At 60.9% G+C, this 23,005-nt stretch overlaps 1 protein-coding gene across 1 annotated transcript; it reads left to right on the forward strand.

Annotated features, from left to right (window-relative positions):
* Positions 1-3,763: 3,763 nt before the first annotated feature.
* Positions 3,764-22,303, forward strand: KIF3C (kinesin family member 3C). The gene is given in 9 exon segments (XM_059468039.1): positions 3,764-5,176; positions 12,887-12,988; positions 14,920-15,042; positions 15,126-15,207; positions 15,210-15,243; positions 17,905-18,021; positions 19,182-19,290; positions 20,509-20,687; positions 22,051-22,303. Coding segments are annotated over 9 exon segments (2,253 nt in total). The 3' UTR covers positions 22,145-22,303.
* The last annotated feature ends 702 nt before the right edge of the window (positions 22,304-23,005 follow it).

The raw sequence follows: 23,005 nt of genomic DNA on the forward strand, positions 1-23,005 counted from the left end.
CACACCACATCTTCCCATGTCACCCCATATCACCCCATACACATCCCTATCACCCCATACACACCATGTCACCCCATACACACCATGTCACCCCATACACACCATGTCACCCCGTACACACCATGTCACCCCATATACTCCATATCACCCCATAGACGCTGTGTCCCCATACACACCACATCACCCCATACACACCATGTCACCCCATATCACCCCATACACGCCATGTCACCCCATACACACCATGTCACCCCATACACACCATGTCACCCCATACACACCATGTCACCCCATATCGCCCCATACACACCATGTCACCCCATACACACCATGTCACCCCATGTCACCCCATACACACCATATCACCCCATACACACCATGTCACCCCATACACACCATGTCACCCCATATCACCCCATACACACCACATCTTCCCATACACACCATGTCCCCATACACACCATATCATCCCATACACACCATATCACCCCATACACACCATGTCCCCACACACACCATGTCCCCATAGACACCATGTCCCCATACACACCATATCACCCCATATACACCATATCACCCCATAAACACCATATCCCCCACAGACACCATACACACACCATACCCCTCCCATACACAGAGGGGGCTTAGGGGGCTTTTGTGGGGTGGTTGCCCCACAGAGTCCCTGCCCAGGCATCCCAGGGCTGGCCCAGGATGGCCTCAATGGGGGTTCACTGTTCCCTCAGCCCCATAGCCCCAAGAACAGTCCCCAAGGGTCATCCCTGAGGGCAGAGGCCACTGGCCACCACTAGCACACTCTGGTCCTCTGCTGACACCTGTGGGCAAGGGACTGTCCTTATGTGTCACCCTGCCCTACCTGGCACCCTGCCCCACCTGGCACTGCGTCCCTGTGTGTCATTCTGCCCATACAGGTCACCTCACCCTCCCTATGTCACTGTGTCCCTGCAGGTTACCCCACCTGACGTGTCATGCTGTCCTTACCCATCACACTGTCCCTACATGTCCCCTCTGTCTCTTTGCCATGTCTCATGCCCTGCCTGTACACCCTCCTGTTCCTGTGTGTCACCCACCCGGCTGTCCCCACAGCCTGGTCCTGCAGGGGATTTGGGGACAGCCAGGGGAGCAGGGCCATGGTGCCTCTGAACTCATCCCTGGGGACACAGGGACAGTGCCACAGGCAGAGCCATGCAGCACCCGGGTCCCTGCCCATGGCTCAGGGCCTTGGTGGGGAGCCAGGATGTGGGGACACAGTGGGGACAGCACCACCAGGTCTGTGCTGTGCCATGGGGACTATCCCCACCCGATGGCTGTGCCCCTGACAGGGCCCAGCTGCAGCACCCTGGGCATGGAGCCTTCCCTGGGAAAGGGCAGGAGAGGAAAGGTGGCCCCAGCAGTGTCCCCTCCACAGCCCCCACTGTCCCCCCATGCCATTCTCTACCTCCTCCACCTTTCCATCACTGCCTTCATCCATAACACCCTCCATCCCCTCCATTGTCCCTCCATCCTCCTCTATTGCCCCCTCCATTTGTCACCCTCTCCATCCATCCATCCATCCATCCATCCATCCATCCATCCATCCACCCATCCATCATCCATCCATCCATCATCCATCCATCCATCATCCATCCATGCATCCATCCATCCATCCATCCATCCATCCATCCATCCATCATCCATCCATCCATCATCCATCCATCCACCCATCCACCCATCCATCCATCCATCCATCCATCCATCCATCCATCCATCCATCCATCCATCATCCATCCATCCATCATCCATCCATCATCCATCCATCCATCCATCCATCCATCCATCCATCCATCCATCCATCCCCCTGCATCATCCCTGTCATCCTTCCTCCACCCCTCTCCATCCTTCCTTCCATCACTGCTGCATCCCCCTCCCACCCTTCCTCCTCTGAAGTTTTCATCCCCCTCCATCCCCCTCCAACCTCCTTCACCCTCCCCATCATCTCTCCATCCTCAACTTGCCCCCTCCATCCTGATTCCATCTCCATCCCTGCTGCCTCTCCCTCCCACTTTCCTCCCTCACACCCTCCTTTGTCCCCCGGTCCCCCTCCATGGCTGGGGCTGTGCCTTTGGGGAGGGGACTGTCCCTGCCTGGAAGCTCCTCCTGGAGCAGGAGGACTCAGACAGCGCCAGGCAGGCCTGTGTATGTCAGCAATACCCTAATTAATTAATTATGGGATAATCGCTGGTTCTGGGGAAGGAACGGGTGGCTGCTCAGACTTGATTAACCACAAGAATGTTTAATCTCCCCCTGCAGCCGCGTAAGGCACTGGGATTATTCCCACTGGGATGCACCAGCCATACCAGGCTGCAAGGGGACACAGAGCCTGGGACAGCCCAGGGACCCCCAGATTCCACAGGGTGACCCTGCCCCAGCCCCACAGGGATGGGACTGGGCATTCCCTGCTTCTCTCTGTCCTGCACCCCAATCCCACATCCCTGATCACCCATCATGCACCCTGCACCCTGCTTCCCACATCCCAGTCCTGCATCCTGCATCCCACATCCTGCATTCCACAAAAACATTCTCCTTCGCAGACACAAATCCTGCATCCTGCATTCTGCAACCCACATCCTGTATCCCACATCCCCGACCTGCATTCTTCATCCTCAGTCCTTCATCTGGAACCCTTCATCCTGCATTCCAATGCAGCATCCCAGCCCAGAATCTCAATCCTGCATTCCAGTGCTGCATCCCAGCACCGGACCCCAGCCCTGCATCTTTCATCCCACATCCCAGTCCTGCATTCCAGTGCAGCATCCACTCCTACATTCCAATCCTTTGTCCTACATCCCGATCCTGTATCCTTCATTCCATATCCCAGTCCTGCATCCTGCATGCCATCCCTGCATTTGTGATCCAATATCCCAATCCTGCATCCTAGTTCTGCATCCCAGCACTGCCTGACAGACCTGTATTCTTCATCCCACATCCCAGTCCTGCATTCCAGTGCAGCATCCCAGTCCTACATTCCAATCCTTTGTCCTACATTCCAATCCTGTATCCTTCATCCCATATCCCAGTCCTACATCCTGCATGCCAATCCTGCATTTGTGATCCCATATCCCGATCCTGCACTCTGTATCCTGCATCCTAATCCTGCATCCCAGACCCTGCCCGCCAGACCCGTATCCTTCATCCTACATCCCAATCCCGCATTGAAACGCCGTATCCTTCTTCCCACATCCCAATCCCGCATTCCAACGCCGCATCCCAATCCCACGAGCCGGTTGTGCATTCCAATGCAGCGTCCCAGTCCCGCATCCCTCATTCCCCACCGCAGCGCTCCCCCTGATCCCGCATCCCGCACCCCGGGCTCGGCACAAAGGCCGCACTACAGCTCCCGGCGTGCCCGGGGGGGGCCGGCGCCGCTCCCGCCCGCGCCTGCGGGTGCTCGGCCGCGGGAGCGCGCTCGGGGGGCGCGGGCGCGGGCGCGGGAGCGCGCACCAATCGCGGCGCGGCCGCGCCCCGCCCCGGCCCGCCCCGGCCGCCCCATCCCCGCACCGGGCGGGGCGCAGCGGCCGCGCTGCCATGAGCGAGCGCCCGGCGGGGCCGCCCCGCCGCGCCCCGGCCGCCCGCGCCCCGCGCCGCGCCCGCGCCCGCTCCGCCCCGGCCCCGGCCCCGGCCCCGGCCTCGGCCCCGGGGATGCCGCGGGGGCGGCGCGGCTGAGCCCCCCAGCCCCGCTGCGCCGCCGGCCCCGCCCGCCGCCGCCATGGCCGGTAAGCCCCGCAGCGGCTGCGAGGCGCTCCGGGTGGTGGCCCGGTGCCGGCCCATGAGCCGGCGGGAGGAGGCGGCGGGATACGAGCGCGTCCTGGAGCTGGACGTGAAGCTGGGCCAGGTGAGCATCCGCAACCCCCGCGCCGCCCCCGGGGAGCTGCCCAAGACCTTCACCTTCGACGCCGTGTACGACGCCAGCTCCAAGCAGGCCGACCTCTACGATGAGACGGTGCGGCCGCTCATCGACTCGGTGCTGCAGGGCTTCAACGGCACCGTCTTCGCCTACGGGCAGACCGGCACCGGCAAGACCTACACCATGCAGGGCGCCTGGGCGGAGCCCGAGAAGCGCGGCATCATCCCCAGCGCCTTCGAGCACATCTTCACCCACATCTCCCGCTCGCAGAACCAGCAGTACCTGGTGAGGGCCTCGTACCTGGAGATCTACCAGGAGGAGATCAGGGACCTCCTCGCCAAGGACCAGAGCAAGAAACTGGAGCTGAAGGAGAACCCCGAGACCGGGGTGTACATCAAGGACCTCTCCTCCTTCGTGACCAAGAACGTCAAGGAGATTGAGCACGTGATGAACCTGGGCAGCCAGACGCGCTCGGTGGGCAGCACCAACATGAACGAGCACAGCTCGCGCTCGCACGCCATCTTCCTCATCACCATCGAGTGCAGCGAGACGGGGCCGGACGGCGAGGAGCACATCCGCGTGGGCAAGCTCAACCTCGTGGACCTGGCCGGCAGCGAGCGCCAGAACAAAATGGGGGCCCAGGGAGAGCGCCCCAAGGAGGCCTCCAAGATCAACCTCTCCCTCTCGGCCCTGGGCAACGTCATCTCGGCGCTGGTGGACGGGCGGAGCACGCACATCCCCTACCGGGACTCCAAGCTCACCCGCCTGCTGCAGGACTCCCTCGGGGGCAACGCCAAGACAATCATGGTGGCCACCTTGGGCCCGGCCTCGCACAGCTACGACGAGAGCCTCTCCACCCTCAGGTTCGCCAACAGGGCCAAGAACATCAAGAACAAGCCGCGGGTGAACGAGGACCCCAAGGACACCTTGCTGCGGGAGTTCCAGGAGGAGATCGTGCGGCTGAAAGCCCAGCTGGAGAAACGCGGGATGCTGGGCAAGAAGAGGAGGAGGAGCAGCCGGAGGAAGAAAGCGGTGGATGGAGAGGGCACCGTGGACAATGAAGGGGAGGATGAGAATGAGGATGGCCTGGAGAAGACCATGGAGAATTACTTGAAGGAGCAGAAGGAGAGGCTGGAAGAGGAGAAAGCCGCTATCCAGGATGACCACAGCCTGGTGAGTGAGGAGAAGCAGAAGCTGCTCCAGGAGAAGGAGAAGATGATTGAGGACCTGCGGAAGGAGCAGGAGGCCACGGAGCTGCTGGCCATCAAGTACAAGGTTCGTGTTGCCAGGCATGGTGACAAACGGGGCCGGGGTGCCTGCTGTGCCCCCAGCCCCTGGTGTGGATGGGAATGGACCCCAAGCAGGGAGCCTGAGGGAGGTGCCCGCCCTCCCAAGTGAGGTGACCAGGCAGGGTCCCCAAGGGCAGCCCTGGGCTCTGGTGTGGGGCTGGGCTGGGGTGGCCCTCAGACCTGCGTGGGGACACTGTGGGGACCTGCAGAGAGTGGCAGGGAAGGGCCACGGGGGAGAGGGTCACTGTGGCACCAGTGTGCTGTGCTCAGCTCTTGTCCCCTCCAGCACAACAAAGCAGCTGTGTGGGCAGGGAGTGAGGAGAGTGATGCTGCAGATTTGTCCCTGGTGGCCTCGGGAGCGAGCCCGGGGCTGGGCTGGGGACACGGGGCACCTGCCCCCAGTTCTGAACAGCCCCTGGCTCCCAGTGGGCTCTGTGGGGATGGGCAGGGCCTGGCAGCTCTGCAGGGACCCACATCCCCACCCCAAATCCTTCCTGGCACCCCAAGCCAGAGCAGGGTGCGTGGGGGCACCGCTGCTGTCTCAGGGATGCTCAGGGGTTTGGTGCTGAGGGTGAGAGGGGCCACGGCAGCCCCAGCTGGGCCGGGGTCTGGGGCTGCACCTCCCCCTGCCCCAGCCCTGCTCCTGTCCCCACTGCTGGGGGGTCCTGACCTCTCCTCCCTGCCCACGGTGGCCGTGGGGCCGGGATCCCCGGTGGGGAGGGAGCCCCCTGACCCTTGGCATCACGCTCAGCACAGCCCCGCTGGCACAGCCCCGCTGGCCCAGATGCAGGGACTGTGCTGGAGCCCAGGCAGGGAGGGACCCTCTGGGGTGGGACATGCCCAGGGTGCCAGGGCTGGGCAGGGGTCTGGACCCTCTCCCATGGCCAGGGTGGTGTTTATTGCAGCCCCAGGGACACATGGCCGTGCCCAGGGATGTGTGATTGTGCCCAGGGTGGTGTTTTGGCCGTGCCCAGGGATGTGTGGTTGTGCCCAGGGATGTGTGATTGTGCCCAGGGATGTGTGATCAGGCCCAGGGTGGTGTTTTGGCCGTGCCCAGGGATGTGTGATTGTGCCCAGGGATGTGTGATCAGGCCCAGGGTGGTGTTTTGGCCGTGCCCAGGGATGTGTGATTGTGCCCAGGGATGTGTGATTGTGCCCAGGGTGGTGTTTTAGCTGTGCCCAGGGATGTGTGGTTGTGCCCAGGGTGGTGTTTTGGCCGTGCCCAGACATGTGTGGTTGTGCCCAGGGATGTGTGATTGTGCCCAGGGATGTGTGATCATGCCCAGGGTGGTGTTTTGGCTGTGCCCAGGGATGTGTTTGTGCCCAGGGATGTGTGATTGTGCCCAGGGTGGTGTTTTGGCTGTGCCCAGGGATGTGTGGTGGTGCCCAGGGATGTGTGGTTGTGCCCAGGGATGTGTGATTGTGCCCAGGGTGGTGTTTTGGCCGTGCCCAGGGATGTGTGATTGTGCCCAGGGTGGTGTTTTGGCTGTGCCCAGGGATGTGTGCCCATGCCTGGATGCCTGCACAGAGAGCGTGGGATCGCACTGGGACGTGCCCCTGGGGCAGAGCCGTGGGCTGCTGGCTGGCACGGCGGGTATCCCGTGACAAGCGTCCCGTGCCAAGTGTGCTGGCACAGCAGGATGCCTGGCACAGGCACAGGGGTCTCTGCAGCCGTCCCCTGTCACAGTGGGGTGCAGGCTGCGGGGTGCAGGCTGCCTGGGCTGGCAGCTGTCCTGCCCAGTGTCCCTGTGTGGCTCAGCAGGGCTGGCTCAGGGCCACCGTGTGTCCTGGAACTGCTGAGTAACCAGGCAGGGCTGCAGGAGAGGTGACACCGTGTCCCTTTTGGTGGCCTTTGGGGCTGCTCTGCACATGGGGACCCTCTGGCCACGGGGGTACAGCACAGTGACAGCAGAGAGGTGTCACCTCAGTGAGCACCAAGGGGCACAGCCTCCTGTGGCACTCACCCCAATGGGCGCTGCAGGGACACTGGGTGGCCTCAGGGTGCTCCTGGGCAGCTTTGCCACACCGTGGGGCTGGGCAAGGAGCCCCTGGCTCTGTGATGACCGTGGCAAAGACAGCTGAGGTGACGGGGGGACACGGGGTGCCCCCCACACCCACGGGTGACACACTGCACCCTGTGTTATTGTCACACTCGTGGGTGTGGGCTCTGCCTCTGCCACCCAGCTGGGACATGTGGGACACGGAGCTCGGAGAGGTGGGGTCAGCCTGCCCCAGCAGATGTGATTGTGGGGGCCCAGATGTGCATTGGGCACCCAGATGTGCTCCTAGGTGCCCTTTTGTGCTCCTGGGTGCCCAGATGTGCTCCTAGGTGCCCTTATGTGATTCTGGGTGCCCAGATGTGATTCTGGGTACCCTTATGTGCTCCAGGGGGTCCAGATGTGGTCCTGGATGTGCTCCTAGGTGCCCTTATGTCCTCCTGGGTGCCCTTATGTGCTCCTGGGTGCCCAGATGTGGTCCTGGATGTGCTCCTGGGTGCCCAGATGTGCTCCTGGGTGCCCAGATGTGCTCTGGGTGCCCTTATGTGCTCCTAGGTGCCCTTATGTACTCCTAGGTGCCCTTATGTGCCTCTGGGTGCCCAGATGTGCCTCTGGGTGCCCAGCTGTGCTCTGGGTGCCCAGCTGTGTGCCCAGGCAGAGGGGCTGTGCCACAGAGGAGCTGCCTATGGGCTGTGGGTGTTGCCAAGGGCTGTGCCAGGGGCTGAGGCCGAGGTCAGCGGGAGGGAAAGCGCTGGGAAGTTCTCTGGGTGCCGGAAATGAGTTCCTGGGAGAGGCTTAGTGCCAAAGGAGATTGGGAGCCTCTTCCTTAGAGGGAATGAATGCCCTGGCAGGGAGGAGGAAACAGTGGCACTGAGAAACCCCTTAATCTGCCAGAGGCGGTGTCAGCCCTGTGGGAGGGGGGCTGGCTGGGGCACCCACGGCTGTGGGGGTGTCCCCTGGGGGCTGCTGGCATGGCTGTGGGGTGTCCCCTGGGTTCCCCCAGAACCCACAATGCACCCCCTGGAGCCGGAAGGGGAAAAATGGGGGGAAAACCATGGAAACAGAGCCTTGCCCCAGGCAGGTTGGCCTCTGGTTTGCCAGAGCCCTCACTCTGTGCACAGCACCCCCATGGAGACCCCTGCCCAGGGACATGTGGCAGCAGCACCGTGATCACTGTGTGACCCCCAGAGCTGGCGCCACCCTTGGGGTGGCCTGGTAGCCCCTCTGTCCCTCAGTGGCCATGGCAGTGGGGAGGGGGCCAGGCCCTGTGAGGAGCAGGGCCCTGGATCTGGGGGGACAGAGGGACACAAGGGCAGGTGCCTCGGGGTGAGGGTGGCCACGTGCTGGTGGCAGAGGGGACATTGCAGAGATGGCCACGTGCTGGTGGCAGAGGGGACATTGCAGAGATGGCCATGTGCTGGTGGCAGAGGGGACATTGCAGAGACGGTGGCTGAGCTGTCTCTGTGGCTGGCACAGTGATTTTTGAAGCTGTGTGAGGTGTCCTGGGGACATCTGGGTCTGTCCCTGCTGACACCCCTGAGGTGCAGCCGTGGGGGCACAGGGTGTCCCTCCATTTGTCCCTCATGGACGCCCTGATATGGGAGCCAGGCTGTAGGGCACGGATACACACACATGGTGTGCGCACAGACACACAAATACACACACAGTGTGCACATGGACACACACAGAGACATTGTGCACACACAGAGTCTGCACACAGACACACAGTGTGCACACACACAGACACACACACATACAAACAGTGTGCATATGGACACACACAGAGTATGCACATAGTGTGCACACACAGAGACACACAGTGTGCACACACACAGACACACACACATACAAACAGTGTGCATATGGACACACACAGAGTGTGCACATAGTGTGCACACACACAGACACACACACATACAAACAGTGTGCATATGGACACACACAGTGTGCACACACACAGACACACACACATACACACAGTGTGCATATGGACACACACAGAGTGTGCACATAGACAGTGTGCACACACACAGACACACACACATACAAACAGTGTGCACATGGACACACACAGAGTGTGCACATAGTGTGCACACACACAGACACACACACATACAAACAGTGTGCATATGGACACACACAGAGTGTGCACATAGACAGTGTGCACACACACAGTCTGCACATAGTGTGCACACACACACAAACAGTGTGCACACAGACACACACAGTGTGCACATAGACAGTGTGCACACACACAGACACACACACACACACACAGTGTGCACATGGGCACACACACAGTGTGCACACACACAGTCTGCACACACACAGTGTGCACACACAGACACACACACACATACAAACAGTGTGCATATGGACACACACAGAGTGTGCACATAGACACACAGTGTGCACACACACAGACACACACACACATACAAACAGTGTGCATATGGACACACACAGGGTGTGCACATAGACAGTGTGCACACACAGAGACACACACACATACACACAGTGTGCACATGTGCACACACACAGTCTGCACATAGTGCGCACACACACAGTGTGCACACACACAGACACACAGACATACAGTGTGCACACACACTGTGTGAACATAGACACACAGAGTGTGCACACACACAGTGTGTACACAGACACACCGAGTGTGAACACACAGGTACACGCACATACACACCCTGTGTGCACAGTGTGAACATACACACACACACAGTGTGCACATATATACACACAGAGTGTGCACATAAACACAAGTACACAGTGTGCTCACACACACACAGAGTGTGTGCACATAAACACAAGTACACAGTGTGCTCACACACACACAGAGTGTGTGCACATAAACACAAGTACACAGTGTGCTCACACACACAGTGTGTGCACATAAACACAAGTACACAGTGTGCTCACACACACAGTGTGTGCACATAAACACAAGTACACAGTGTGCTCACACACACACACAGTGTGTGCACATAAACACAAGTACACAGTGTGCTCACACACACACACAGTGTGTGCACATAAACACAAGTACACAGTGTGCTCACACACACAGTGTGTGCACATAAACACAAGTACACAGTGTGCTCACACACACACAGTGTGTGCACATAAACACAAGTACACAGTGTGCTCACACACAACACACACACACAGACACAGTGTGGACATACACAGACACACAGTGTGCACATAGACACAAATACACACACAACATGCACACAGACACACACAGTGTGCACATAGACATGGTTGCCCACACACATGGTGCACACACAGAGACATTGCACACACACAGTGTGCACATAGACACAAATACACAGAGTGCACACACGCAGACACACACGGTGTACACACACACAGTGTGCACACACACACGAGTGCACACACACAGTGTGCACATACATGCACACAAACAGTGTGCACACAGTGTGCATGTACACAGTCTGCACATACACACAGTGTGCACACACAGAGATAGCGTGCACATACACACACAGGCACAATGTGCACATGCAGTGTGTACACACACATGCACACACACATGCACACACACGTGATATGCAGATACACAGTATGCACACACACACACTGTGTGCATACACACAAACACACGCATGATGCACACACAGTGTGCACATACACACAGACACACAGAGTGCACACACACAGTGGGCACATACACACACAGTGTGCACATACACAGAGTGCACACACACACATACACACACATGGTGTGCAGATACACAGTGTGCACACAGACACAGTGTGCATACACACAAATACACATGCACAGTGCACACATACACACACATGGTGTGCAGATACACAGTGTGCACACAGACACAGTGTGCAAACACACAAATACACGCACGGTGCACACATACACACATGGTGTGCAGATACACAGTGTGCACACACACACAGTGTGCATACACACAAATACGCACAGTGCACACATACACACACGGTGTGCAGATACACAGTGTGCACACACACACAGTGTGCACACACATACATGGTGTGCACATACATACAGAGTGTGCATGTACACATAGACACAGCGTGCATACACACAAATACACACACATGGTGCACACACACACCGTGTGCACATACACACACACGGAGTGTGTGCACATACACATCGACTCAGTGCACACACACAAATGCACACACACGGTGTGCACATGCACACTGTGCACACACACACACACACACATACACAGTGTGTACGTACACGCACACACACAAACATGGTGTGCACAGACACCCGGTGCTCCCACACGTACCCATGTGTGCGTGAACGTGTTCAGCCTGGCACAGGATGTGCTCCCTGTGTGTGTGTAATTTGCATTTCTGTTTGCACAGCCCCTGGGTGTGTATTTCAGTGTTTGTTAACTTCTATGTGCTCAGCCCCTGGGTGTGTTTATGTGTGTGTTTGTGTGTGTGTGCATTTATGTGTGCACAGCCCCTGCATGTATGTTTACCTATGTTTGTATGTGTTTATTTGTGATTTTGTGTGTATTTATGTGTGTGCACAGCCCCATTTCTGTGTGCACAGCCCCATTTTGGTGTGTATTTGTATGTATTTGTGTATGTTTATGTGTGTGTTTGTGCATTTCTGTGTGCCGGCCCGGTGGGGCGGGGTCCAGCCCACAGCTGCTGCCCATCCCAGCCCATCCCTGTCCATCCCAGCCCATCCCTGTCCATCCCATCCCATCCCACCCCATCCCAGCCCATCCCTGTCCATCCCAGCCCATCCCTGTCCATCCCATCCCATCCCATCCCACCCCATCCCATCCCAGCCCATCCCTGTCCATCCCATCCCATCCCGGCCCATCCCATCCCACCCCATCCCACCCCATCCCTGTCCATCCCATCCCAGCCCATCCCATCCCATCCCAGCCCATCCCATCCCATCCCACCCCATCCCAGCCCATCCCATCCCATCCCACCCCATCCCAGCCCATCCCTGTCCATCCCATCCCATCCCATCCCACCCCATCCCATCCCATCCCAGCCCATCCCATCCCATCCCATCCCATCCCATCCCATCCCATCCCATCCCATCCCATTCCACCCCATCCCATCCCATCCCAGCCCATCCCTGTCCATCCCATCCTGTCCCGTCCCGTCCCATCCCATCCCGTCCCACCCCGTCCCGTCCCATCCCTGCCCATCCCTGCCCATCCCTGCAGTGCCAGCTGTGCCAGGGCAGCCCTTTCCAGGTGGGAATTGTTCCCATGTCCAATCCAGTCCTGCCCAGCCTCCTCCCCATCAGCAGGGATCCGAGCAGAGGGGCCCTGGATGCTCCCACATCCCTGAGAGCAGGGCTGGGGACAGGGATGGGGACAGGGATCATGGATGGGGACAGGGATCAGGGATGGGGACAAGGATCAGGGATGGGGACAGGGGTCAAGGATGGGAACAGGGATCAGGGATGGGAGCATGGATCAAGGCTGGGGACAGGGATGAGGGATCAGGGATGGGAGCAGGGATGAGAACAGGGATCAGGGATGAGAACAGGGATCAGGGATGGGGGTGACCACCAGGGATGGGGACAGGGATCAGGGCTGGGGGTCACACCCAGTGAGGGTGGCATGGGGCAAAGCCCCCGGGCAGGGTGGGGATGGCAGCCTGACCCCCTGCCCTGTCCCTGTCCCCTGCAGGCCATGGAGAGCAAGCTGCTGATCGGGGGCAGGACCATCGTGGACCACACCAACGAGCAGCAGAAGATGCTGGAGCTGAGGCGGCAGGAGATCGCGGAGCAGGTACCAGGGGGGTGACAGGGATGTCCTGGGGTGTCCTGGGGGTGACAGAGCTGTCCTGGGCTGTCCTGGGGCTGTCCTGGGCCTGTCCTGGGCTGTCCTGGGGCTGTCCTGGGCTGTCCTGGGCCTGTCCTGGGGCTGTCCTGGGGCTGTCCTGGGGCTGTCCTGGGCTGTCCTGGGGCTGTCCTGAGGGTGTCCTGGGGTGTCCTGGGGGTGACAGAGCTGTCCTGGGCTGTCCTGGTGTGTCCTGGGGCTGTCCTGGGCTGTCCTGGGGCTGTCCTGGGGCTGTCCTGGGGGTGACAGAGCTGTCCTGGGCTGTCCTGGGGCTGTCCTGGGGCTGTCCTGGGGCTGTCCTGGGGTGTCCTGGGCTGTCCTGGTGTGTCCTGGGGCTGTCCTGGGGCTGTCCTGGGTCTGTCCTGGGGCTGTCCTGGGGTGTCCTGGTCTGTCCTGGTGTGTCCTGGGGCTGTCCTGGGGCTGTCCTGGGGCTGTCCTGGGGCTGTCCTGGGCTGTCCTGGTGTGTCCTGGGGCTGTCCTGGGGCTGTCCTGGGCTGTCCTGGGGCTGTCCTGGGGGTGTCCTGGGGGTGTCCAGAGCTGTCCTGGGCTGTCCTGGGGCTGTCCTGGGGGTGACAGAGCTGTCCTGGGGCTGTCCTGGGGCTGTCCTGGGGCTGTCCTGGTGTGTCCTGGGCCTGTCCTGGGCCTGTCCTGGGGCTGTCCTGGGGCTGTCCTGGGGCTGTCCTGGGGCTGTCCTGGGGCTGTCCTGGTGTGTCCTGGGGCTGTCCTGGTGTGTCCTGGGCTGTCCTGGGGCTGTCCTGGGGCTGTCCTGGGGCTGTCCTCGGGTGTCCTGGTGTGTCCTGGTGTGTCCTGGGGCTGTCCTGGTGTGTCCAGAGCTGTCCTGGGCTGTCCTGGGGCTGTCCTGGGGGTGACAGAGCTGTCCTGGGCTGTCCTGGGGCTGTCCTGGGCTGTCCTGGGGCTGTCCTGGGGCTGTCCTGGGGTGTCCTGGGGTGTCCTGGGGCTGTCCTGGGGCTGTCCTGGGGCTGTCCTGGGGCTGTCCTTGGCTGTCCTGGGTCTGTCCTGAGGCTGTCCTGGGCTGTCCTGGTGTGTCCTGGGGCTGTCCTGGGGCTGTCCTGGGGCTGTCCTGGTGTGTCCTGGTGTGTCCTGGGGCTGTCCTGGGGCTGTCCTGGGCTGTCCTGGGGCTGTCCTGGGGGTGTCCTGGGGGTGTCCAGAGCTGTCCTGGGCTGTCCTGGGGCTGTCCTGGGGGTGACAGAGCTGTCCTGGGGCTGTCCTGGGGCTGTCCTGGGGTGTCCTGGTGTGTCCTGGTGTGTCCTGGGGCTGTCCTGGGCTGTCCTGGGGCTGTCCTGGGGCTGTCCTGGGGCTGTCCTGGGGCTGTCCTTGGCTGTCCTGGGTCTGTCCTGAGGCTGTCCTGGGCTGTCCTGGGGCTGTCCTGGGGCTGTCCTGGGGCTGTCCTGGGCTGTCCTGGGCTGTCCTGGGCCTGTCCAGGGCTATCCTGGTCTGTCCTGGGCCTGTCCTGGGGCTGTCCTGGGGCTGTCCTGGGCTGTCCTGGGCTATCCTGGTCTGTCCTGGGTCTGTCCTGGGGGTGTCCTGGGCTGTCCTGGGCTGTCCTGGGCCTGTCCAGGGCTATCCTGGTCTGTCCTGGGCCTGTCCTGGGGCTGTCCTGGGCCTGTCCTGGTGTGTCCTGGGGCTGTCCTGGCTGTCCTGGGGCTGTCCAGAGCTGTCCTGGTGTGTCCTGGGGCCTGTCCTGGTGTGTCCTGGGGCTGTCCTGGGCTGTCCTGGGCTGTCCTGGGGCCTGTCCTGGGCTGTCCTGGGCTGTCCAGAGCTGTCCAGGGCTGTCCTGGTGTGTCCTGGGCTGTCCCTGGGGCTGTCCTGGTGTGTCCTCCCGTGCCCATCCCGGTCCCAGCCGTGTCCCTGCCCCGCAGAAACGCCGGGAGCGGGAGATGCAGCAGGAGATGCTGCTGAGGGACGAGGAGACCATGGAGCTGCGCGAGACCTACACGTCCCTGCAGCAGGAGGTGGAGATCAAAACCAAGAAGCTGAAGAAGGTGAGAGCGTGGTGCCAGGTGGGGGACAGGAGCGGGAGGCCCCCTCCCTGGGGACGGGGCTGAGGTGCTGTGTCCCCTCCCAGCTCTATGCCAAGCTGCAGGCCGTGAAGGCCGAGATCCAGGACCAGCACGACGAGTACATCCGCGTGCGCCAGGACCTGGAGGAGGCCAGAACGAGCAGACCCGGGAGCTGAAGCTCAAGTAGGTGTTGGGGTGTTGGTCAGGGCCTTGGGGGGGCTCCTGGACCTGGTGGTCGTGGAGAAATGGGTGTGCAGAGCAGGTTTGGGTTGCTCAGAGCAGAGATGGGGGGCTCAGAGCAGGGCTGGGGTCCTCAGAGCAGGATTTGGGGGCTCAGAGCAGGGTTGGGGGGCTCAGAGCAAGGTTGGGGGGCTCAGAGCAGGGTTGGGGTGCTCAAAGCAGGGTTGGGGGACTCAGAGCAGGGTTAGGGGCTCAGAGCAAGGTTGGGGGGCTCAGAGCAGGGTTGGGGTGCTCAAAGCAGGGTTGGGGGGCTCAGAGCAGGGCTGAGGGGCTCAGAGCAGGATTTGGGGGCTCAGAGCAGAGTTGGGGTGCTCAGAGCAGGATTTGGGGGCTCAGAGCGGGGCTGGGGGGCTCAGAGCAAGGTTGGGGGGCTCAGAGCAGGATTTGGGGGCTCAGAGCAGGGTTGGGGGGCTCAGAGCAAGGTTGGGGGGCTCAGAGCAGGGGTTGGGGTGCTCAAAGCAGGGTTGGGGGGCTCAGAGCAGGATTTGGGGGCTCAGAGCAGGGTTGGGGTGCTCAAAGCAGGGGCTCAGAGCAGGGCTGAGGGGCTCAGAGCAGAGATGGGGGCTCAGAGCAGGATTTGGGGGCTCAGAGCGGGGCTGAGGGGCTCAGAGCAGAGATGGGGGGCTCAGAGCAGGGTTGGGGGGTCAGAGCAGGACTCAGGAGCTCAGAGCAGGGATGGTGTGTTGGAGCAGGTTTGGGGTGCTCAAAGTAGGGCTCAGGGGCTCAGACTAGGGCTGGGGGGTGCTCAGAGCAGGGTTGGGGGCTCAGAGGAGGGCTGGGGGGCTCAGAGCAGAGTGGGGTGTTAGAGCAGGGTTGGGGGGCTCAGAGCAGGGTTTGGGGGGCTCAGAGGAGGGTTTGGGGAATCAGAGCAGGTTTGGGGTGCTCAGAGCAGGGTTGGGGTGCTCAAAGTAGGGTTGGGGGATTCAGAGCAGGGTTGGGGGGCTCAGAGCAGGGCTGGGGTGTTAGAACAAGGCTCAGGAGCTCAGAGCAGAGATGGGGGACTCAGAGCTGGGCTGGGGTGCTCAGAGCAGGATTGGGGAGCTCAGAGCAGGATTGGGATGCTCAGAGCAGGGTTGGGGGGCTCAGAGCAGGGTTGGGGTGCTCAGAGCAGGATTGGGGAGCTCAGAGGAGGGTTGGGGTGCTCAGAGCAGGGTTGGGGGGCTCAGAGCAGGGTTGGGGTGCACAGAGCAGGATTGGGGGTGCTCAGAGGCAGGGTTGGGGTGCTCAGAGCAGGATTGGGGAGCTCAGAGGAGGGTTGGGGTGCTCAGAGCAGGGCTGGGGAGCTCAGAGGCTCAGAGTGGGTGCAGAACTGGAGGGATTGACCTCACCCAGAGACAGGGACAGCTGAGCCCTGCCCAGGTGTCAGAGGTGGCACAAGCTGTGGCACTGGGGGCAGCAGCACAGGGGGCATCCAAGAGTTGCCAAGAAAGGGGGAAAACCAGGAAATGTTCCAGCACAAACCCTGGCTGTGGCTGAGCCCCGAGGGCACCTGGTGACTGCTCTGGCCACCACAGTGTCCTTGGAGGGACAGCAGCTCTGGGCACTCGGGGTGGCCCCATCTCCCTGGAGCTCCTGGCTCCCTCCTGGCAGAGTTTTCCCCTCCTGGCTCTCTCCTGGCAGAGTTTTCCCTCCCTGGAGCCTCTCTCAGCTGCAGCTCTGCTGCCCCCGGGGTTTGTTCTCACTTCAAACACTCCTCTCTCTCTCAGCTCTGTAACCCCCCAGCTATTTACAAGCACTGCAGCGTTTGCAGGGTGAAACAATCTCACTACAAACTGAATTTCCTCTCCAGCTTTGCGCCTTCTCTCCTCCACCACAGCTCCCTGATGCAGCTCCTTGCCTGTGCCCGTGTTCACAGGGGTTCTTGGATAAGGGCAGAGACGAGGCTCTGACTCCATGTTCCAGAAGGCTGATTTATTATTTTATGATACATATTACATTAAAACTATACTAAAAGAATAGAAGAAATTATTTCATCAGAAGGCTGGCTAAGAATAAAATAGAAAAGAATGATAACAAAGGTTTGTGGCTCAGGCTCTCTGTCTGAGCCAGCTGGCTGTGATTGGCCATGAATTAGAAACAACTACATGAAACCAATCACAGATGCAGCTGTTGCATTCCACAGCAGCAGATAATCAGTGTTTACATTTTGTTCCTGAGGCCTCTCAGCTTCTCAAGAGGAAAAATCCTGAAGAAAGGATTTTTCATAAAAGATGTCTGCGACACTTGCCTTAAAACAGTTTTTGACAGCTGCTCCACTTCCCAAAAACCATAGGAGAAAAGATTCCCTCTGGGGTCCCTTGGCATTGCTGAGCTTCCCTTGATTTTCAGGCTGGGCAGTGAGAGCAGGCGTGGCAGGAGAGGAGGGAAAGGTCCTGGTGCTGCCTGGAGCCCCAGAGCTCCCCTGGTTCTCTCTGATACCCGTCCTCTCCTGCCTCTCCCTTTCCACGGCTGCGTCTGCTCCTTCAGCCTCTCCCCTCCATCGCATTTCCATCCTCCGGATGTTTCTGTGTCTCCTTCTCTTCCTGCCTTTCCCCTCCCTCTGTGCCTGGTTTCTGTCTCCTGTCATTTAACCCCTTCCTCTCCTGCTCCTGCTCCGTCCCTCAGGTATTTGATCATCGAGAATTTCATCCCTCCCGAGGAGAAGAACAAGATCATGAACCGCCTGTACTTCGATGGCGACGAGGAGCAGTGGAAATTCCAGCCGCTGGTTCCTGCTGGAGGGTGCGTCCCTGTGGCCCTGTCCTTGTCCCTGTGGCCCTGTCCCTGTGTCCTTGTGTCCCTGTCCCTGTGTCCTTGTGTCCCTGTCCCTGTGTCCTTGTGGCCCTGTCCCTGTGGCCCTGTCCTTGTCCCTGTGGCCCTGTCCCTGTCCCTGTGTCCTTGTGTCCCTGTCCCTGTGGCCCTGTCCTTTTCCCTGTGGCCCTGTCCCTGTCCCTGTGTCCTTGTGTCCCTGTCCCTGTGGCCCTGTCCTTGTCCCTGTGTCCTTGTGTCCCTGTCCCTGTGTCCTTGTGTCCCTGTCCCTGTGGCCCTGTCCTTGTCCCTGTGTCCTTGTGTCCCTGTCCCTGTGTCCTTGTGTCCCTGTCCCTGTGGCCCTGTCCTTGTCCCTGTGGCCCTGGCCCTGTGGCCCTGTGGCCCTGTCCTTGTCCCTGTGTCCCTATCCCTGTCCCCAGGATATGTCCCTGTGTCCCTGTGTCCCTATCCCTGTCTCCAGGCCACAGTCCCTGTGTCCCTCTGTCCCTGTCCCTGTCCCCAGGGCACAGTCCCTGTGTCCCTGTCCTCAGGGTACAGTCCCTGTGTCCCCATCCCTGTCTCCAGGCCACAGTCACTGTGTCCCTGTCCCTATCCTTGTCCCCAGGGTACAGTCCCTGTATCTCTGTCCCTGTCCCCAGGGTATGTCCCTATGTCCCTGTCCCCATCCCTGTCCCTGGGGCACAGTCCCTGTGTCCCTGTCCCTGCCAGTGCACAGGAGTGGCCCCAGGGCTGGGTGACTCCTGTAGGTGCCCATGGGTGTGAATCCCCCCAAGCCCAGCCCTGGTGTGAATCCCCCCAAGCCCACCCCTCAGTGTGAATCCCCCCAAGCCCACCCTCAGTGTGAATCCTGTCCCAGCCCACTCCTCAGTGTGAATCCTGTCCAAGCCCACCCTCAGTGTGAATCCCCCCAAGCCCACCCTCAGTGTGAATCCCCCCAAGCCTCCTCAGTGTGAATCCCCCCAAGCCCACCCTCAGTGTGAATCCTGTCCAAGCCCACTCCTCAGTGTGAATCCCCCCAAGCCCACTCCTCAGTGTGAATCCCCCCAAGCCCACCCTCAGTGTGAATCCCCCCAAGCCCAGCCCCTGGTGGTCCCTGGGGCTCTGTTGGTCACATCCCCCTCCGTGTGCCCCAGGAGCAGCTCCCAGATGAAGCGGCGCCCGACCTCGGCCGTGGGCTACAAGAGGCCCATCAGCCACTACGCCAGGGTGGCCATGGCCAGGAGATCCCACCCCCGCTTCAGGGTACGCCGGGGACAGCGGGGTGGGCAGGGGTGGGGAGGGAATGGGGTAATGGAGGGTGGGGAGGGATGGATGGATGGAGGGATGGATGATGGATGGACGGATGGATGGATGATGGATGGACGGATGGATGGATGGATGGATGAATGGATGGATGGATGGATGGATGGATGGATGATGGATGGATCCATGGATGGATGATGGATGGATCCATGGATGGATGATGGATGGATGGATGGAGGGATGGATGATGGATGGATGGATGGATGGATGGATGGATGGATGGATGGAGGGATGGATGATGGATGGATGGATGGATGGATGGATGGATGGATGGATGGATGGATGTGTATGAATGTATGGATGGTTGGGTGTATGGATGGAGGTGATTGGAGAGCCAGAGGTGGATGGATGAAGGCAATGGTGACTGGATGGATGGATGGACATGGATGGATAGGGATGGAAATGGATGGATGGATGGATGGATGGATGGATGATGGATGGATGGAGGGATGGATGATGGATGGATGGATGGATGGATGGATGATGGATGGACGGATGGATGGATGGATGGATGGATGTGTATGAATGTATGGATGGTTGGGTGTATGGATGGAGGTGATTGGAGAGCCAGAGGTGGATGGATGGATGAAGGCAGTGGTGACTGGATGGATGGATGGATGGATGGATGGATGGATGGATGGATGGATGGATGGATGGAGGATGGATGTGGGGATGGATGGGTGGATGGACTTGGATGGATGTAGATGGATGTGTGGATGGAGATATATGTATGTGTGGATGAATGGATCCATCGATGGTTCCATGGATGGATCCATGGGTGTGTGGATGGATGTGTATGATTGTGTGGATGGGTGGGTAGATGGATGGAGGTGATTGGAGAGCTGGAGGTGGATGGATGGCAGATGGTGACCGGATGGGTGGAGGGATGGATAACACTGGAAGGGAAGATGGAGTAAACAAGCTCACAAGGATCTGGGAGACACCGATCCAAGCTCCCAGCTTTATCCTCCCAGCTCCAGTCCTGGAGCTCCTGGCTCCCATGCCATTGGAGAGAACATCCCTGGGACAGGCTGGGAGAGCCAGAGCAGAGCCTTGAGCCCCCAGCCCAGTGCCAGGGCAGCCAGGAGAGGATCCCGCTGCCCCGGAGCCGTGTCCTCCCCACGGTGACTCCCTCCCGTGTTGGCTGTCCCCGGGCAGGCTGAGAACATCATGTTCCTGGAGCTGGACCTGTCCCCCCCGGCCATCTTCGAGTTCGAGCGCAGCCGGGACCCCGCGGCCGAGCAGGACCCGCGGGCGCTGCACCTGGAGCGCCTGATGCACCTGGACAGCCTCCTGCAGCGGCCCGCGGCCGCCCGCGTGCGCAAATCCCGCTCCTGGTGCGTGACAGCGCCGCGGGGACACGGCTGGGACAGAGCGGGGACAGGGACACGGCTGGGGGGCACAGGGACACGGCTGGGGGGCACAGGGACACGGCTGGGACAGAGCGGGGACAGGGACACGGCTGGGGGGCACAGGGACACGGCTGGGACAGAGGGGGGACAGGGACACGGCTGGAACAGCTGGGGGGGACAGGGACACGGCTGGGACAGAGCGGGGACAGGGACACGGCTGGAACAGCTGGGGGGGACAGGGACACAGCTGGGGGGCACAGGGACACGGCTGGGGGGCACAGGGACACGGCTGGGACAGAGCGGGGACAGGGACACGGCTGGGGGGCACAGGGACAGGGCTGGGGGGCACAGGGACACGGCTGGGACAGCTGGGGGGGACAGGGACACGGCTGGGACAGGCAGAGCTGTCCCATCGGGGCTGAGCCTGCCCGGGAGTGCTGGCTGTGCTCAGACATTTGAATGCTCCTGAGGCTGTGCAGGAGGGACCTGGAGCTGCTGGAGAGAGCCCAGAGGAGCCCCCAGAGCTGCTCCAGGGCTGGGAGAGCTGGGGGTGCTCACCTGGAGAGGAGAGGGCTCCAGGGGGAGCTCAGAGCCCCTGGCAGGGCCTGAAGGGGCTCCAGGAGAGCTGCAGAGGGACTGGGGACAAGGCCTGGAGGGACAGGAGCCAGGGAATGGCTCCCACTGCCAGAGGGCAGAGCTGGATGGGATCCTGGGAATGAGGAATTGTTCCCTGGCAGGGTAGGCAGGCCCTGGCACAGGGTGCCCACCCTGGATCCCTGGCAGTGCCCAAGGCCAGGCTGGACACTGGAACACCCTGGGACAGTGGGAGGTGTCCCTGCCATGGCTAGGGTGGCACTTGGACGAATTGTAAGATCTCTCCAACCCAAACCAATCCCTGATATCCCTATATCCCAGACCCAAGGTATCCTCCCACCCAGCCAGGGCTGCCCTTTGGTGCTGCCAGCGCAGCAAATGCCCAGGGAAAGGGCTGGATTGTGGGCAGGGTGGGAAGGCACGGCAGGACAGCATCCCCAGAGTGTCTCTGTGTCCCCAGGTGCCCGAGGACAGCATCCCCAGAGTGTCTCTGTGTCCCCAGGTGCCCAAGGACAGCATCCCCAGAGTGTCTCTGTGTCCCCAGGTGCCCAAGGACAGCATCCCCAGAGTGTCTCTGTGTCCCCAGGTGCCCGAGGACAGCATCCCCAGAGTGTCTCTGTGTCCCCAGGTGCCCAAGGACAGCATCCCCAGAGTGTCTCTGTGTCCCCAGGTGCCCAAGGACAGCATCCCCAGAGTGTCTCTGTGTCCCCAGGTGCCCAAGGACAGCATCCCCAGAGTGTCTCTGTGTCCCCAGGTGCCAGACGCCGCGGTCGCTGCCGTCCTCCACCACCCACGTGTCCCTGGCCTCCAGCTCCCCGTGCGCCGCCCCTCTGCCGGCCCAGGAGTGACCGCCCGGACCCTCGAACCGGACTGAGCCCCCCAGGGCCGAGGGGGGCCCGACCCGCGGCCCCAGCTCGTCCTTGTCCTCAGCTACTTTGTGTGTGTGTGTGGAGACACGAACGGCCCCGGCCAGGGCGGCTGCCCCTCCCTCCTCCCCTCCCTCCCTCCCTCCCTCCCTCCCTCCTCCCCTCCCTCCCTCCCTCCTCCCCTCCCTCTCCTCCCTCCTCCCCTCCCTCTCCTCCCTCCTTCTCTCCCTCCGCCCCCTCCCCCCCCCCCCCGATCCGGATCTGTCACTTTATTTATTTAACCTATTTATTTATGGAGCGGAGGCAGGATTTGTGCTCGGACTGATGGACATTCAGGCTGGCAGTGGGCACCGTGCTGGATTTGCCCAGCTCCCAGCCCTGCCCACGCTGCTTGGCACGGGACTGGGCACGGGGACACCACCCTGGCACAGGGCTGGGCACGGGGACACCACCCTGGCACAGGGCTGGGCATAGTGACAGCACCAGGACACTGCTCCATCCCGGCTGCCCTAACCCCTGTGCTGGCTTTGCTGTGCTGGATCCCAGGGAATTTGGAGATTTCTGCGTGGATTGGGAGACTTTGTGGTGGCAGTGCCTTGTCAGAGTCCCCCTGAGGGACTCCCCAGCCTGCATCGACTCTGGTGGCAGCAGGGACACCTCGCCCACTGTGGGCACGGCTGGCACAGCTCCATCCCCAGGGCTTGCAGAGTTACCAGGCCAAGTCACCCAAAGGCCACAGGGCTTTGTCCAGCTGTGCCACGCTCTGGGGACGCTCTGGGGACACTGGAGACAGCCCCACCGAGGCTCCCATCGCTGACTGTGGGTGTGCAGCTCCTGACACAG

Source organism: Ammospiza nelsoni, chromosome 3, assembly GCF_027579445.1.
Source record: "Ammospiza nelsoni isolate bAmmNel1 chromosome 3, bAmmNel1.pri, whole genome shotgun sequence".
In the NCBI taxonomy this organism is placed as follows: Eukaryota; Metazoa; Chordata; class Aves; order Passeriformes; family Passerellidae; genus Ammospiza; species Ammospiza nelsoni.